This window comes from Lipotes vexillifer, unplaced genomic scaffold (assembly GCF_000442215.2).
Source record: "Lipotes vexillifer unplaced genomic scaffold, Lipotes_vexillifer_v1.1 scaffold573, whole genome shotgun sequence".
Taxonomy (NCBI): Eukaryota; Metazoa; Chordata; class Mammalia; order Artiodactyla; family Lipotidae; genus Lipotes; species Lipotes vexillifer.
In genome coordinates, this window is record NW_006796432.1 from 452,808 (window position 1) to 468,880 (window position 16,073).

General features: G+C 53.8%; 1 protein-coding gene across 1 annotated transcript in view; it reads left to right on the top strand.

Moving 5' to 3' along the window:
- Positions 1-16,073, top strand: part of RBM19 (RNA binding motif protein 19) — a 123,276-nt gene that overhangs the window by 19,694 nt on the left and 87,509 nt on the right. The window contains exons 15-18 of the mRNA XM_007468563.1: positions 1,033-1,233; positions 2,491-2,620; positions 11,088-11,242; positions 13,899-13,959. Of these exons, the coding sequence (XP_007468625.1) occupies positions 1,033-1,233; positions 2,491-2,620; positions 11,088-11,242; positions 13,899-13,959 (547 nt within the window). The remainder of the gene's footprint in view (positions 1-1,032; positions 1,234-2,490; positions 2,621-11,087; positions 11,243-13,898; positions 13,960-16,073) is intronic.

The following is a 16,073-nucleotide window of genomic DNA, read 5'->3' on the forward strand; positions in this document are numbered from 1 at the left end:
AACTAACACAACACTGTAAATTAACTATACTCCAACGTAAAATAAAATTAAAGAAAAGAGAGAAAGAAAGAAAATTGAGCTGCAGAGGGAAAGCACTTGACCCAAGGTTTCAAATTAGATTGGTGGCCAGGTGGAGACTCATACCCAGATATGCCCTATGCCTGGAATCCTCCCGTTAATTTTTTTTGGCTCTTCTATTCTCCATCCAGCATGTTTTAATAATAATTGCTAATGTTAGCAATTGCTAAGCAGCGTGCTTACGTCAACCCCTTTGATTGACTCTTTTCCTGGGACGACCCATGAAATGGGTGCCGTGTCCTCATGTCAGGTGAGGGGGCTGAATACATTTCAAGTGCATTTCTCAAGGCCGTATATCTGGTGTCTTGGTTTGGGTTCTTCCAAAAGCCAACTGAGACAAAGATGCAAGCGCAAGTAGTTCACTGGACAGAAAACACTGGCGAGAAGGGACAAGGGGAGGGGGGAGACCAGCAAAGGGCATGCTCATCCCAGTGCCCCTGGTAGAACAGTGGGCTGGCACCTTCCCCGGGGGACACCGCCCAACTCGGAGTTGTCCCACCCAAGGGACAGGTGACACACCAACTCCTGAGAGCCATGGGCAGCTCCCACGGGGTGTTAACGTTTCACGTGTGGTGTCAGCCGTTGTGCAGATCCGGAAGTCCCCTAGCACAGAGATGCAGATCCCGGCCCTGGGCTGGAGTGTCCTGGAAGGTCCAGCGAGGGCTGTGGTCGGGCGCTGTCAGAATTTGCCTCGGCTCAGTAGTGGAGGGGCCGGGATTTGACCTGGGGGGTCCAGTTCCAGAGCCCTCTCCCTCATCCACTCCTCGGGGCCGCCTCTCATCCACAGTGTGGCGTGCCCGAGAGGGTGGGGTCTCCTGGACCTGCTTCCTGAGGGCCTGGTACCCGAGGTCACACGTGGCCGCCTGGTCCAGAGTCACCCACCGATCAGTACTGGTGTCGGGGGTCAGTGACCCTCCTTTCCATCGTCCCACGTGAGCTGTCCCCTCCCTGCAGGCCGCCGCTGAGCGAAGCAAGACCGTGATCCTGGTGAAGAACCTCCCAGCCGGCACCCTGGCGGCTGAGCTGCAGGAGACCTTTGGCCGCTTCGGCAGCCTGGGCCGCGTGCTGCTGCCAGAGGGTGGCGTCACGGCCATCGTGGAGTTCCTGGAGCCGCTGGAGGCCCGCAAGGCCTTCCGACACCTGGCCTACTCCAAGGTAGGGCCACCCGAGCCCCGCTTCAGGGAGAGGACGGAGGGAGCTGACGGGCAGACAGTCTTGGCATAGACCTGGCACGTGCGAGCACTTGCTGGAAACCAGCCACGTCTGTCGGGATTGTGAATGTCATCCCACCCCTGGGAGCACCTCTGGACGGGGCAGTGTGAGGGACAGGCTCGAAACATCCTCTGGAAAGCCTGCCTCAGTTCCCTGCCGATTCTGGCTTTCCTCAGCTTTCTATTCCCCCATGACTTTGAACCATCATCCTCGACGCTTTCGATATCTTATACCTACAATTAGTTGAAAGTCAATTCTGTAGGTGGGCTACCTCCTGATTTTTGGTCATAAGGAAGAAAAAGTTACACGTGTTAGTGTATTCCTTTCTGTGGCTGCCATAACAGGTTACTACCAATTTCGTGGCTTAAAAGTAGAGAAATGTATTCTCTCACAGTTCTGGGAGTCTGAAGTCTAAAATCAAGGTGTCCAAGGGCCATTCTCCCTTCAAAGGCTCTTGTGGGTGGGGGGAGGGATCTTTCCTTGCCTCTTCCGGTGCCTGGTGGCTCCAGGTGTCCCTTGGCTTGTGGCCGCATCACTCCAGTCTCTGCGTCTGTCCACATGGCCTTCTTTTCTCCATCTCAAATCTTCCCTCTGCTTTTCTCTTACATGGACACTTGTCACTGGATTTAGGGCCCACCCAGGTAATCCAGAATGATCCCATCTCAGGATCTTTTATTTAATGACATTTGAGGAGACCTTTTTTCCAAATAAGGCCACATTCATAGCTTCTGGGAGTTGGGACGTGGACATATCATTTGAGGGGCCACCATTCAGCCCACTGCAAGTAGCTTCTCTTTATCGAGGACTTTAATGCTTTGCTGACTGTTTGTCAGTGTCTTGTTTATCCTTTTAAAAAAACCTCTCTGCATGTATGTATGTGTATACTCACTGCCTGTGAATGTACGTATATTGGAGGGAGAGAAAGCATGGTTGGTGTCCGGCGGCCCTGTTGCACTTCCTCCAGGAGGGCTGCCCTGTATCAGTGATTCTGCTCCCCCGTCCCACTCCCTGTTCACACTCTTGATTAGAGAAAGCACCGGGGGATGCAGACGTATTCAACGACAGCAGATGCTCCAGCCTCTCACCAGAACCCTGAGCTGCAGCAAGGGGATCAGGCAGCACACAGAGTTCTGTGCTCTGAGCCTCAGGCTCTTCGTCTGTGTCGTGGACTGAGTCCCTCCCCCGCCGCTGTCTCTGCAGTTTCACCACGTCCCCCTGTATCTGGAGTGGGCTCCGGTGGGCATCTTTTCCAGCCCAGCCCCACAGAAGAAAGAACTCCGAGATGCACCAGCAGAGCTGGCCGGAAAGGACAGGATGGAGCCAGAAACAGGTAAGAGCTGGGTCTGAGATCAGGATGTCCTGGGGCAGCAGGCAGGGGAAGGACAGAGGGCTAGGGGACAGCACTAAATTTTTTATCAAAGTTCTGTATTCATCCTGAGACTGGTGGGTCCCCGTCTCTTGAATTTTATAGGCACTAAAACGTCCTTAAAAAAAATAGAGCATAAAATTTCTGGATACAGCATAAGGTAGCCGACTATCTTGGCTTATCAAGTATAGGTTGTGAAAGGAAAAATTTAAAAACCCACTAGAATCTGTTAACAGGGATTCGGAACAGAGCAAGAGAAAATAGCCTTCTGGGTTGTATTGATACATCCGCCAGGATGAATGAGCAGGACTGTTGGAGATGTTTATTCTCCCGGGTCCCTGGGATGTTATGGCGCCCTCTGGTGCCCAGTGACTGCAAAGGCAGGAAAAGGAAGGGAGGCAGGAGCCCAACCCTCAGCTGATGCTTCACACTCGGGTGAGGAGGGGGCGCTCCTGGCACTCAGGGCATCGCAGTTCTTCCCTGTCGGGACTGTTCTGCAAATTGTAAGACATTTTGCTGACCCTGCCCACTGAATGTCAGGAGTGCCCCTGTAATTGTGACGATCTAAGATACCCCTTCCCTGTATGCCAGATGCCCTCTAGGAGGCAGTGCAGCCATCAACTGAGAACCACTTAGGGGACCATGACTCCATCCTAGAAGCAAAGACCTTTAGAAAAGCTTTGAAGAACACCCTTACCCAGACATTAAGATCTTGCCCATCAGTAATATCCCTCCTCCGTACCTCCTTCTTAGCGTAGGGTTGCCGGTTGATTAAAATAAGGATTAAAAGAAATACATCTCCCGTATACCCTCTCCATTGTCCTCATAAAAGAATGGGGGTGGGAATGCGGAATTCTCAGGTTAAAGAACAGTCCTTTAACTGAATAGACCTCCCTGTCCATAAACCTTCCTAGGCTGTCTGCATTTCCCAGTTCATCTTGGATCGGTAAAACCTCCTTCAGGACTGGCCCAAGTCACTACAAGGCATTTGAGAACCCCTGGTCTAGAAGCCTTGTTTCAGTCAGGAAGGAAAATCCTTCCGTCTCTGCTTTCTGAGGCCCCCGAAAGCATCCCTTAGCCATTGGGGTTACCTACTGACCATTGATATAAACCTTTCAGTAGCCCCTGTTGATGAGTTATTTTTGTCCACAGATTGGATTAGCGTTCTCTTCCACCGTGCTTATGCTTCCATCAAAAAGAGTTCTCTTTATATAGCCACGGTTTCTTCTTACCTAGCCATCACCCCCAAATTATCAGCGACCTTGGTTTCAACTTCACTTACTAAACTTGGACATGACTAATGTTTTTCGGCCAAAAGCAAGTCCTCCTTTAAAGCACAGATTTGCCAGGAGCGAGGGCCCTGGAAACAGATCCAGCAGAGGCCTCTCCTAGCTTTGGCGGGACCACTAAGTATGGCGCCTCCCCGGGGGGCTGCTGCCCTGTGGCCACACTCTTTTGCAGGTGTCCCGGTGCTTCCCTCCCTTCTCTCTGTTGTTTTCTTCTGTGACACTCGTCACAGTTTGTGTTTATCCTGTTTATTAGTTTGTTTTACTTGTTTAACATCCGTCGCTGCCAGACAGTGAACCACGAGGGCAGGGAGTGGCCGTCTTGCTCACTGCTGGGCACAAGCATCCCGTAGGGCCCCGGGCATGGGGTAGCTCAGGAATGTGAGTTGAGGGAGTGAAGGAATGCAGGAAGAAGGGTTTCTGTGCCTCTCTGTCTCTCTTTACCTGTGAAGAGTAGGGCTGGGCCATCCTCGTCCTCGTGTCCCAAGCCCCGGCACATAGCAGAGCTTGGTGACATTGGCACGTTTGTTCTCCATCGTTAGTTAAGCATCAGAATGTGGCGCCATCCATCACATAATCGCCATGGCTCCCTTCATGGGTACTGATTTATACCCAGCCCCTCCCCTCACCCTTAACTTTGTTTTAAAGGCTTATTGCTTCCCAGAAGTGTGTCATTATGGGTTCCCTTCCTCAGTGTCTGTCTGTCTGACTCCCTCACTAGACGTCCATCCCCCAGGGCGGGTACCTCGTCTGCTTGTGCACTGCTGTGCCCCGGCACCCAGGAAGGTGCCCAGCGTCTGGTGGGAGAGCAGTCAGTAGGTGCCGAGCGAATCCACAGGCAAAAGCAGCATTTCCTCCATGCCCGGCCCTGCACTAAGCACTTTGGGTCCTCCGTACGTGAGGCTTACAGCTCCCGGGGAAGTCACTGTCTTCCTTGTCCTCTCCTAGCCCAGTGACTGGGCAAGCCACCAGCCTTCTCCGAGGCTGTTTCTGCATCTGTAAAATAGGCAGAAGGCCTTTGTGAGAGTTCAGTGAGAAGCCGCCCGAGTCACCATTTCTCTGATCCTCGTCCTAATTCAGCAACATAAGGTGAAGTGGATGGTCTCTAACTCAGCCCTGAGCACCAGCTGGATGCCAGCCACTGAGCTGGGGCGACCAAGATGGGCCCAACACACACCGCTTCCCCAGAAGCTCCTGGGCGGCTAGGAGGACGGGTGGGGCTGTTCGGGGGTAGCTGAGATGTCACAGTAATAGAAGTGGGCCCTGGGTGCAGAATGTTCTGGAGCACAGCGAGGGGAGGCTTTGCAGAGATAGCGTGCCCTGGTCGGAAGGTAGAGGGCTGCCCCTGCCTGCCCCCAGCGTCCCCTGGGTGCCTGGGCCTAGGTTCCGGTATTGAGAGCATCCCAGACAGACTGTCCCCAACAGGCCCTGCCTCTTAGGGGGCTGCTGTCCAGGGTCCTGCCGCCCCTCACACAAAGGAGGCCTCGGATCTAGGAGGAGGGAGCCAGTAGTTGCAGCAAATAGATCAGATGGGGGCCAAGAAGCCGTGCACGCCTGTGCTGATTTCACACCCCGCTGAGTCCTGTGTCGTCAGGCGGATCCCCGCAGAGCTCATCTCCCGAGCCTCCTTTTGCCCTTTTTTGTTCCTTTTCTTACCTGTATCACATACATGGTCCCCTCCCTGGTCCCTGAGCTGTTCCTTTTCACCTGCTGCTCCCCCACGCCCGCCCCTCTGCACACGGTTCCTCAAGCTTCCCCATTTCCCCATTCCCAGTGCCGGGACCAGCCCGGCCCCCAAGCCCTGGATTTTCTCAGGCTCCGCAGGAAGGCAGCAGGAGGGGAGTGGACAGAGAGGGTTGTTTTGTTCACCAGCCCCCCCGCCCCACACACACACCTTTCTTTTCGACAAAGCCCTCCGTTCCCTGTACCGTTCTCGAGGGAGGGGGACAGTGTGTTTTATCTCCCCACAACCAAGACCCTCACCTCCAGATAAAGGGCTCCAAGTCGGGGGAGGTCCTGAAAAGCTGCTTGCAACTGATAACAGTCTCTGCTGTCAGCCTTCGCGCAGAGAGCCGGAGCCGGGAGGGAGCGACCGTAAATTCTGCGGCCTGATTATAATAAAGCCCCATGTGGTGATGCGTGACTGGATTTTATTGTGCCAACTACAGATGGACGGTATTCCCCGCTGCCTCTCCCAGCCCCCTCCAGCCCACCTTGCTTTCCGAGCCTTCCTCGCACCCTCACCCCGCCCCCGCCCCCACCCCCATCCTGCGCTTCTCCCCTTTTTCCTTGCTCGTCTTCCTGTCATCACCCCACTTGAGGCCAGGGGCAGAAGCGCTTTTCTTTCTCTTTTTTTAAAAAATTTATTTATTTTCTTTATATTATTTTTGGCTGCGTTGGGTCTTCGTTGCTGTGTGCGGGCTTTCTCTAGTTGTAGCGAGCGGGGCCTACTCTTCGTTGCGGTGCGTGGGCTTCTCATTGCGGTGGCTTCTCTTGCTGTGGAGCACGGGCTCTAGGCGTGTGGGTTTCAGTAGTTGTGGCACGTGGGCTCAGTAGTTGTGGCTTGCAGGCTCTAGAGCGCAGGCTCAGTAGTTCTGGCTCACGGGCTTAGTTGCTCCACAGCACGTGGGATCTTCCCGGACCAGGGCTCGAACCCATGTCCCCTGCATTGGCAGGCGGATTCTTAACCACTGTGCCACCAGGGAAGCCTGGCAGAAAAGCACTTTTAACAGTGACCTTTGGCTTCATCCTTGGCCCTTGGCCGTTTCCACACCTCTCTGGACATGGGCATGGGTCGTAGCGGGGCCTGGCCACTTGAGTGGGGCAGAAGCTCTTCCCAGGGATGTGGCCGACAGAGACAGAGTCCCCTGCACTCAGACCTGCGGCGCTGGCTGTTCTTCTCAAAAGCCTGCAGCCAGCTGGCCTGCCTCTTCTGGCAGTGGGCCTGCGGAGGTAGGGATTCCTGACATTTTCCCCTGGCCCAGACACTGTTTTATCTGGGTTTCTGTGCATTAATTCTCATAATTGTCTTGCAACTGGACCCTGTGATTGTCTTTCTCCTTTTTTGAATGGAAAGAAGGAAGCATAGGGAGGTTGAGTGACTTATGCAGAGTCACACATCTGGAAAGAGCTGGGCTGTGCCCAGAGCCACCAGCTCCCAGGTCTGTGCTCTTAACTGTGACCCCACAGCTCCTGTCGGTCACACTAAGTGCCATTTATGTAGCAAATCATCATCCACTGATATTTTTGGAGAATCTTCTCTGGGCCCGGTGCTGGGGATGCAGAGGTTACTGAGTCAGATGTGGTCCCGTCCTCAGAGAGCTCCCCTTGTAGTTGGGGGACACGGAGAAGTGAACCGATAAGGTGATTTCAGAAAGGGGTAAGGCCTCTGAAGGAAAGGTACCCAGGGGACTCTGATGGCAAGTGGCCAGGCCTGTGCTGGGGACAACTGCACAGGAGGAGCTCTGAGGGGAGGACGTTTGAGCTGAGACCTGACGAGAAGCCAGGCCTGGGAAAATGGGATGAGCAAAACAGGCAGAGGAGACGGATGGCAAGTGCAAAGGCCCTGTGGCAGGGATGGGTTTTGGCAGGCTCAGAGGTCAGAATAGAGGCTGGTGCAGCTGGAATGGAGAAGGTGAGGAGACAGAATGGGAGAAGCTGGCAGGCCAGGGACAGGTGCCGACGGGAGACCAGTGAGGAGAACACCCAGTCATCCACACAAGAGGCAACGGTGCCCTGGACCGGGGACCCAGCGTGCGGATGGAGTAGCAGACATTCAAATTTCCAAAGAAGCCAGCAGAGAAAAGGGGAGTGAGTGAGTGAGTGAGTGAGTGAGTGAGTGTGTGTGTGTGTGTGTGTGTGTGTGTAGCTCCATTTTCCAGGTGACAGTGCTAAGGCAGCGTGGGTAAGCCAGTCACCCAGGGCACACAGCTAGTGAGTGGCATCACGGGGACCCTGACCCAGACCACTCTCACTTCAAAGGCCGTGCGCTTTCACAGCTCTGCGCTGCCTCCTGACTGCGGTCTCTGGGCCCCCTTCTCGTTTTCTTCAGGCCCCCTTTTTTCAACACATCTCGAGACTGGGATGCCCTTGTCTTGTTAGCTCTTCCAGCATCCCAGGGGGAGTCACAGATTGGGGGAGGTGGTGGCTGGGTACACAAAGGTTTGGAGAAACAACGGACATCTCTGTGCTGTTGGAGCAAAGCCAGGCTGCATTTAATTGTGTCTTTTATTTCAAGCTGGATGTTCTCCCGGATGTTGGGGGTCAAGAGCGTTGGCTGACTTAGTAGAAGTGGGAGGAGCCAGGCCAGCTGCACACCTGGGTAGGTGATAGGTCCTGGCCATCCTCGCAGTCCTCTCTTGTTCCCCCTGGGCTGGGACTGAGGGCAGCTCACCCACCGGGGAAGGGATCTGTCTGTTCCTGGGGTGTCAACCCTGACTGCAAGCTCATCTCAGCTCTGTCACGAAATCCAAACATCACACTTCCTGGGCAGGGGCCTGTGACCTTTGAAATAAGTGCTTTGAAGCAGACCAGCCCTTGCTCCTGGGGCAGGGAGGCAGGAAGGAGTGGACTCTGGCCCTGCTCACAGCCCCTGGGCTCCCCAGAGCTGTTGCCCTTGTGAGGCTTCAAATCCCTGGAATGCCACGCTGGGAACTGGCTGGATTCCAGGCCCTTGGGAGAGGCAGAGGGAAGGGTCATTGGGCTTTGCCAGGCTGGAAGTGGGGAGCAGAGCACAAAGGCCCATAATCTGGTTTAAATCAATCTGTTGACCACTGCCTAGTACAGAAGCCACATGCCGCTGAGTTAGTTGCCAAGAGTTTTAAAATGTGGGTTTTCCCATGAAAAGCTGGATTTTCAGCTTCTTGTGAAAGCTCTGAACACCTGGCCACACTTGGGCTGATCTGTCCTTGTGACAGCAATTGGCCGGTGCCGCGAACGGGCTGCCCCTTAAACCGGCACGGCGCTCTCCCAGTCACCATCATCCCCCCCATTCTTTTCTCTACAAAAAAAATTTTTTCAGTCTCCCATGAACCTCTCTTCCAACCTGAAGATGCCTGAGGTTTAGAGTTCAGATGCAGCGAACTCCAGAACTTTCCATGGACCACCGGTTTACTGGGATGCAGCTGCTGTGCTCGGCGGTGAGATAGCATCCTCGCAGGCCTAGCCCAGTACCCACACGCAGTGGGGCATCTGATTGGCACCCCTTCCTCTCTCCTTTCATCTCCGAGACACGTCAGACGTGAGGCGAGCCAGTGGGGTGGGTGTCCTTCACCGCTGAGGGGCGTGGTCTTCCTTTCCATTGAAGTTCTCGTTCACAGCCTGGAATTTTAGCCTGTCTGCTTAGCTTTGCTTCCCCACGATTAGTAATGCTTTTTCTACCCTGCTTTGCTTTGAAAGTTGGGTTTTGAGGACAAATGGCCACACCATGGAGTCCCCTGTTGGGTAAATTGCGTTAGTTTCTTGGGTGGGGGAAGGAGCCTTTATGTAGATTTCTTATTTTTTGTCCTGGAGCGAGAGTCTGGATTCTGGGTTCACCTCCGACAGAGTGTGAAGGGCGAAGGCTGCCCGTTCAACTGATGTGAAACGGGCAACATCCTCACTGTCGCTCTTTCCATTAGGGCTTGAAAGGGCTGTTTTATGACAAAGCGGTTGAAGTTCAGTGAGGACTGGCCAGCAGTAGGCTTGCAGCAGAAAGGGCCGGGGGCGACGTAGAGGGCTCTCGTGCTCGGCGTGAGAGCATGGGGGACGGGTTTGAAGCCCCGGAAGCTCCCTTGGCCTTGAACTACTTGCATGCAAGTGGGCACGAGAGAATGGAGTGTCCCCGTCCGCTGCAGGTTGGCGTGTGCAGGGCTCAGACCTGAGGGGAGGGTCGGGGCCACATGCTCAGAACCATGAGGGTGGGAGCGAGCAGGCATCTTGGAGAATGGCTGAGATGGGGTTTGATTTCCCTAGGGGCTACGGGAGGAGCTTCCGGAGCTTGAACGTGGGGGAAAAGATGATTGTCCCCAGGCCCCGATCATGTGAAAAACTGGGGAGGTTGACCCAAACGGAACACATTTTTCCAGCAGCGGAACTTCTCAAGAGGTCACGACGCCACCTCCAACCTCGTGAGGCTTCCGGCACCCTCGGGTGACATCCATGTTCTCCACCAGGGCTCCATCCTGAGCTGCGGCCACACGCCCGCCCTGCTGACTCACAACCTCACAATTACCCTTCCCTCCTCCTGCAATGCTGTTCCTTCAGAATAGGCGTGTCACAGGGGTGGGAGTGACAGGATGGAGCCCTTTGTAATGACAGTCTCCAGAAATAACCAGGAGCGCATTATTTTCTCTTCTTGCGTACGTGTCTCGTAAGCTCTGGGTACAGAACGTGATTGGGGTCACGTTGTATGTTGTTTTGCACCTTCATTTTTCTCTTAATTTTTCTGTCATGAGCATCGTTCCACGTCTTTAAACATTCTTCGGAAACGTCATCTTTAACTACGTGTTAGTCTAGCCTTTGGTGGCAGTATAACTCTCCAGATCTCTTGTTTGTGAATATAGTGGGTTTTTGTGTTTTTTTGAGTTTTTTGCTGTTACGTGTAACTCTGAATTGAATATATTTTGTGTAGATGAAAACATGCTCCTATGTGTGTGCTTCCTGAAGTTATGTATGTTGGGGATTTTAAATGAACGTAACATCCCTTAGGTTCAAGGGATATTTAGGACGTTCGGAGTTTTGCTCGCATTCTGTAATTTTTGCAGTTTTACATTGCATTTTATTTTGAAAGTTCGCCAAGTGCTGGTTTTTGAGAAAAAGACCACGTCACTTACATTTGCAGCTCACAGTAATTTATCTTGAGGTTCAAATTATATGGGTTATATAATGTGGGTCAGTCTAAGTTAAGGCTCCTGGGTTTTGGTCTGTGCTTCATACTCTTTTCTCTTTAAAACAGAGGCAGGAATCACAGCGGTCTCTCCCCTCCCTCAGCCCACCCCCCAAGAGTTGCTAAAACCCAGCACAACCTATCCCTTCCTGACGCTGCCCACTCGTAGACAGAACCCCCTGGGTCTGGCAGGTTCTGTGCTTTAGGTCCTGGGGCTTAGGCAGATAAGGCATCATTTAACAGATTTGTTTTGGTGGCGGGGTAGGGGGGCCCCATGCAGACGGCGAGACCCCAGAAGGTGAAAAGCTGACAGAGGGAGCAGCACACGACACTTCAGCAAAGGTGGAGGAGGAAGAGAATGAGGAGAGCCTTCCCGGGTGCACACTGTTTATCAAAAATCTCCACTTCGACACGACTGAGGAGACGCTGAAGGGGGTGAGTGACCGCTCGGCCCGGAGGGAGCGGGCGAGGGTGGGCGGGGCGGGAGACCCAGTCTGCTGATGTGGTCACTGTGTTTATCCTGCCTGGACGAGTGACTCGTGGCAGCGTGTAGATTAACAGCCAACAGCCACTGCATTGACACCTCCACCGAGCTGTCCAGTAGACATCTCATCCGGCGATCGGAGCCCTGGCCAGACCAGTCTGGGGGCTGGCAGGGGCGCCCGCATGCACTTGAAGGGGACCTGTTGGGATGCGGTGTGAGAGCTGTAGTCAGAAAACGAAGCCCCTCCCCAGATGGTGTCTGCGAGGGTAACCACCCAAAATTAAACGCCAGCACACCCTCCTGGCCTGGTGGGAACACACAGAAGACGCAGCACTGAGTGAATCTGGAGGAGGGGCAGTCCTGCCTGGAGTCCCTGATGGGCTGAGAGTTTTGCATTCATAGGAAGGGGGCGGAGGGGAAAAGGATGGGGAACTCCAACTACGCATTGGGAAAATGCCAAATGATAGGCGCTGGGGGGCTTCTAGAAGGAATTGGGCCAGAGATCTGGAAATGGGGATTCTAGTGCCAAAGGACTGGGGTCTACGAGCTCCCCCACTGGACTGAGAGCTGTCCATGGGGAGAGTCTCCACTTCCGTAAACTGGGTTTGGCACAGAATAAATGCTCGATGCCTTTTTTTTTTTTTTAATGCATGAATTGGTGATTAGCAGCCTGACAGCCGTTAACTGATTCTGGAAAGGAAGAAGACTGTGAGGATTGAACCGATTGGTTTCTGCAAATTCTTTTGAGGGCTGAAATCCTAGAGCTGGATTCAAGAGGGGAGACGGGGTCCACTGAGTCCTAGAGGCAGGAAGGTGGTGGATGGGTGGAAAGGAGACCAGCCTGCATTGGGCGGGAAAGCCCCAGGGTGTCAAGGTGAAGCAGGAGATCAGAGCCCTGCACGCTGGGACCCTCTGGCTAAATCTCCAATGTGACTGTCACTTGCCAGTTAGAAAAGCCACCACGGCAGCAGAGGTGCCTGGCAAAAGCAGCAGCATTTCAAGAGCAGAGGTTCGCCCTCTGGGGCAATGGGAAACCCACCCTCGGACTTTTCCTGGGCCACTTCCGAATCCGTTTTGGTCTGGTTTGAGTTTGCTTGACAAACAGGCACACGCTAGTAGTGCCCAAAGGCTAGATAGCTTTGAAGAGGTCAAACCAGCTTGCAGAGGGTTTGTTTTTTATTTCTGCTGTGCTGGCCCCCCTGTATCCGGTATGGGGATGTCGTCAACGGGAACCATTTTTTTCCTGGAAGATGTGCCCAAGCTTCAGCCTAAGAGCATCCTTGGAATTAAAGAACTCTGGAGCTGGAAGGTACAGCCAAGATGGTCTAGTCCAGGTTCTTCATATTACAGATGTGGAGACTGAGGTTCAGAGAGGTCAGTTCACTGACCTAGGGTCACACAGCCCATTCTAGGCACTGTGGGGAGCAGCGTCCAGCTCACAGGGCTCCTGTTAACAGCATCCTGAGTGGAGAGTTATGCTTAAGGGTCAGTCTGCCTGGGCTTGGGTCCCAGCCTCACTCCTTACTAACAGTGTGACCCTGGGCTGGTCCTTTGGCCTTTCTGTGCCTCAGTTTCCCCATTTGTAAAAAGGGGGTGCTAATAGAATCTTCTGTGGAGCTGTTGGGAAGATCTGATTAGAATGAATGAGATAATTCAAGTAAAGTGTTTGACAGTCGGAATAAGAGAGTCAGTGAATGTCAGCTGCGTGCGGTTCTTGTTTGCTGGTCCGGATCCCCCCTCCCCTCTGCTTACCCTTCACTCAGTCGGTGAACAGTGACCCGCACCTGCCTCTCCCTGGGCCCTGTGTGTGCTGTGGAAGACACCGCAGTGATCCAGAAGGACAGGAATTCGCACTGGTCAATTCTCAAATTCTAGCAAGAGAGACAAAAAAAGTAAAGGGAAAAATAGAGCAGAATGTGATTTTTGAAAGTTTTAAACATTAGTTGGCGTTAGGTGCAGGGGCAGTGAGAGGGTCAGGACTGGGGTCAGTGAATTCCAAGCTTCTAAATGTAGGCCCAGCTTCCCCACTGCATGGCCCTTGGTGATTCCCTGGACTGTTCAGTGTCCCAGGTCCTTCTTGGACACTGGGAGCCAGGACCCAGCCCAGCGGCCCTTACGGGGAGCCCTAAGGGACCGTCCAAGCTACTTAAAGTAGGCCATGATCCAGTGCCTCCAGGTATTTTTGGGACCCCTGAGATGATATTAGGGCAAATTTGGGGAGCCTAGTGTCTGACCAGGACCCCCACCTGCACGGCGTTTAGAACCTGGGCTCTGGCACCTGGATCCAACTATCAGCTCCGGGGCTTCCCAGCTCTGTGACGCTGGGTGCATCTCTAACCCCTTGGAGCCTCAGTTTTGTCGTCTGCAAAATGTGGGTAGTGACACCTACCTGGGAGAATCACTGCAAGGGCTGGATGAGTTCATGCGGGCAGAGGGCTTGGGCCAGCGCCCGGCCACGGAAGCGCATCCAGGGGTTAGCTCTTCTCTTACCCTCGCCCTCTCCATGCCTGCAGTTGCCTGGTCCCCTCTGTCTTTCAGGACACGCCGACACCAGGTTGCGGGGTTAGCCCAGAAATTCTGATAATACATGTCGACATTCTCTTCCAGGTGTTTTCCAAAGTGGGTGTGGTGAAGAGCTGCTCCATTTCCAAGAAGCAGAACAAAGCAGGTATTTCACAGGAGATCTCAGTCAGAAAGGAACAATTCTGAAAGAAACAGTGTTGCTCTGGGTGGGGTAAGGGTACCTCTCTCTTGCTTATTCTGAGGGTCTTCTTTCATTCTGAAGCATTGGCAGCCCCACGCTCTCTTGTTTGGCTCATCTAAAAGGGTCCTTCTTTCTGGGTCCCTGGAGACTCCTGGTTTCCGGTGGGAGCAGCCATGCATGTCAGATTCTTCTGAATCTAGACCCTTTGCCACCCTGGACTGTCGGGTGTTTTCAGAGCAGTGTGATTAGAGGGCTGGCAGGGTTGACAGTGTTCAGTGGCAGAAGACTCTCCCTGCTCCCAGCATCTCTGGAAATCTTCAGGGAAGAGCGAGAACAGACCCGTCTTGGGCTTTCCCTCTTCCCTTCTAAGAGAAATGACCAGATGTAGAACATCCGGAACACTCCACTGAGTCACCAGCCATGCACCTCACTGGCCCCTGGGTGCCTGGGCCACGCAGACCCCACCCTCGTCTCTCCTGTCAGCCTCAGGCGTTGCCGCACGTCCCTTGGCGTCTCTGTTTCTTCTCCAGCCCTGGCTTCCTGCAGGTGATAGACAGGCCATTGTTCCTTGCTTTCTCATAGCTGTGCGGTCCCCATCCCGTCAACTTGGCAGGATTTGTAGGGATGCCACGTGGGCTGTCCCATGGCTGTGTCCTGAGAGACTAATGAGCTAGTGGTTACAGCACAGAGCAACAAGGGGTCTGGTAGAGGGGACCCTGGCTGGACAGGAGCCCAGGCCAGGGGTCTCCACGTCAGACCGCGACTTGGAGGGTAGGGAGGCAGAGCAGTCAGCTGGTGGGAGCGGGGTGTGGGTGACGGAGGCGGGAGAGGGTGTAGTAGCAGGCCGGCAATGTATTGAAGAGGCAGAAGACGCACCTAGAAAGGTAGGCTGATTCCAGATCACAGAATGGCTTTCTGCCAGGCAGAGGAGTCTGGGCTTTTTGCCAGAGGAGCCTTGGAGGGTCTGAAGCAGACGGGTGGCATAGAATTTGGGGAGTTCCTTGTATTCGTTTGCTAGGGGTGCCATAATAAAGCACCACAAACTAGGTGGCTTCCACCACAGAAGTTTATTACCCCACAGTTCTGGGAGCCAGAAGTCCAAGATCAAGGTGTGGGCAGGGTTGGCTCGTTCTGAGTGCTTGTGAGGGAAGGATCTGTTCCAGCCTCTCTCCTTGGCTTGTAAGTGATTGTCTTCATGTTCACATGGCATTCTCCTGTGTGCACCTGTCCTGTGTTCAGAGTTCACCACCACCCCTTTCCTTTTCTTTTTTTTTTCAATACACGGGCCTCTCACTGTTGTGGCCTCTCCCGTTGCGGACCACAGGCTCCAGACGCGTAGGCTCAGCGGCCATGGCTCACGGCCCCAGCCGCTCTGCGGCATGTGGGATCTTCCCGGACCGGGGCACGAACCCGTGTCCCCTGCATCGGCAGGCGGACTCTCAACCACTGCGCCACCAGGGAAGCCCACCCCTTTTCTTTTTTATAAGAATACCGATCATATTGGATTAGCGCTTAGCCTCATGACCTCATTTTTGCCTTGATTACCTCTGTAGAGGATCTATCTCCAAATACGGTCACATTCTGAGATGTGAGGGTTAGGACTTTAATGCACACTGGGGGGCTGGGCACAGTTCAAACCATAACATCCCTGTTCACGGGACCGCAGATGTAGTTTGGGCTACAAGGAAAGGCAGCTGAGCACCGAGTGAACCACATGAAGGCTCAGTTAGGGGGGCGCTGGGGATGGAGTTCAGGAAAAGAGGTGACCCCTGAAGTCTGGGGGGTGAGACAGGCTGGCAGAGGGGTCGCCAGCTCCATCCAGGGCTGTCCCTGCAGGTTGTAGTGTCACCGTGCCCCTCTCTGCGATCAGACGCTCTGTGGAGCCTCTGCCCCTCAGCCCTCGGGAGCGCTCTTCAGCGTGCTTTAGAACAGTTCTGATCTTTCAGTGTCATGAGCAGCTCTTGAAAGCTACACTGTCTTTTTTAAGAGCCTGTATTTGAGAGCCCTGCTCTCTGGAGCTCATCCATCACAGCTTGGGGGGGAATCTAGATGGTGTATGTTATCAGCGAGGGTCTCAG